The sequence below is a fragment of the Rhinopithecus bieti genome, unplaced genomic scaffold (genome assembly GCF_001698545.2).
Source record: "Rhinopithecus bieti isolate Rb0 unplaced genomic scaffold, ASM169854v2 scaffold_15730, whole genome shotgun sequence".
Classification (NCBI taxonomy): domain Eukaryota; kingdom Metazoa; phylum Chordata; class Mammalia; order Primates; family Cercopithecidae; genus Rhinopithecus; species Rhinopithecus bieti.
This window is the reverse complement of record NW_016848260.1, coordinates 1-1,014: the sequence shown is the minus strand read 5'-3', so window position 1 is coordinate 1,014 and position 1,014 is coordinate 1. Positions and strand designations below refer to the sequence as shown.

The following is a 1,014-nucleotide window of genomic DNA, read 5'->3' as shown; positions in this document are numbered from 1 at the left end:
TGGCTGCAGCAGCTGCTGCTGCTGCTGCTACTCCTGCTCCTCCTGCTCCTCCTCCTCCTCCTCCTCTTCCTCCTCCTCCTGCCGCTGCCGCTGCTGCTTCTGCAGCGGCAGCAGCACCAAGTCATTCTCAGAAGCCCTCTGTGCGTCTCATTCAAGCTAGCAGGCCCCGTCCTGCTGCCCGGCCCCCAACCAGATTCGTAAAAATAGCCCCAGCCATTCAGGTCAGGACAGGCTCCACTGGCCTGAAGGCCATCAACGTGGAGGGCCCAGTCCGCAGAGCCCAGGCTTTGGGTAGCAGTTTCAACCTTGTGCAGGCCTCTGGCTTGGGTGGCCTGGCTCCTGCGGGAATCAGTGGCAGTGGCCTTCAGTCCTCAGGAGGTCCACTACTAGATGCAAGGCCCAGTGCAGCACAGGCATCTTCTCAAGCACCCCTTCAGTTTTTCCTAAATACTCCTGAAGGTCTCAGGCCCCTGACACTCCTCCAGGTTCCACAGGGATCCATGGTTCTGACCGGCCCGCAGCAGCAGTTCCATCAGCTGGTTTCCCTGCAGCAGCTCCAGCAGCCCACAGCTGCTCACCGTCCTCAGCCAGGGCCACAGGGTTCCGCACTGGGTTTGAGCACTCAAGGGCAGGCCTTCCCTGCTCAGCAACTTCTTAACGTGAACCCCACTGGAGCAGGTAGTGGTCTACAGCCCCAGCCCCAGGCAGCTGTGTTGGGTCTACTTGGCTCTGCCCAGGTTCCTCAGCAGGGTATCCAGCTCCCCTCTGTCTTGAGGCAGCCACAGCCGCTGCAGCCACAACCACAGCCACAGCGACAGCCAATCCAGCTCCAGACGCAGCAGTTGAGAGTCCTACAGCAGCCAGTGTTTTTGGTAACAAGCATTGTTCAGATAGTGCAGCCACATCCAGGTGGGCAAGCAGCGAGCCAGTCCGTAGTTCAGACGAAGGGAGGCAAGCCAACCCCTCCAGCGCCCTGAGGCTTGTGGTAGTTTGTCTCTCTTCTAAAAGCACACG

The 1,014-nt window shown here is 59.9% G+C and overlaps 1 protein-coding gene across 1 annotated transcript; it reads left to right on the top strand.

Annotated features, from left to right (window-relative positions):
- Positions 1-8: 8 nt before the first annotated feature.
- Positions 9-977, top strand: LOC108525185 (putative transcription factor SPT20 homolog-like 2; the record flags this gene model as incomplete). The annotated part of the gene is made up of 1 exon (XM_017866243.1): positions 9-977. A coding segment is annotated over one exon (969 nt), but the record flags the coding sequence as incomplete, so codon positions are not given.
- Between the last annotated feature and the right edge of the window lie 37 nt (positions 978-1,014).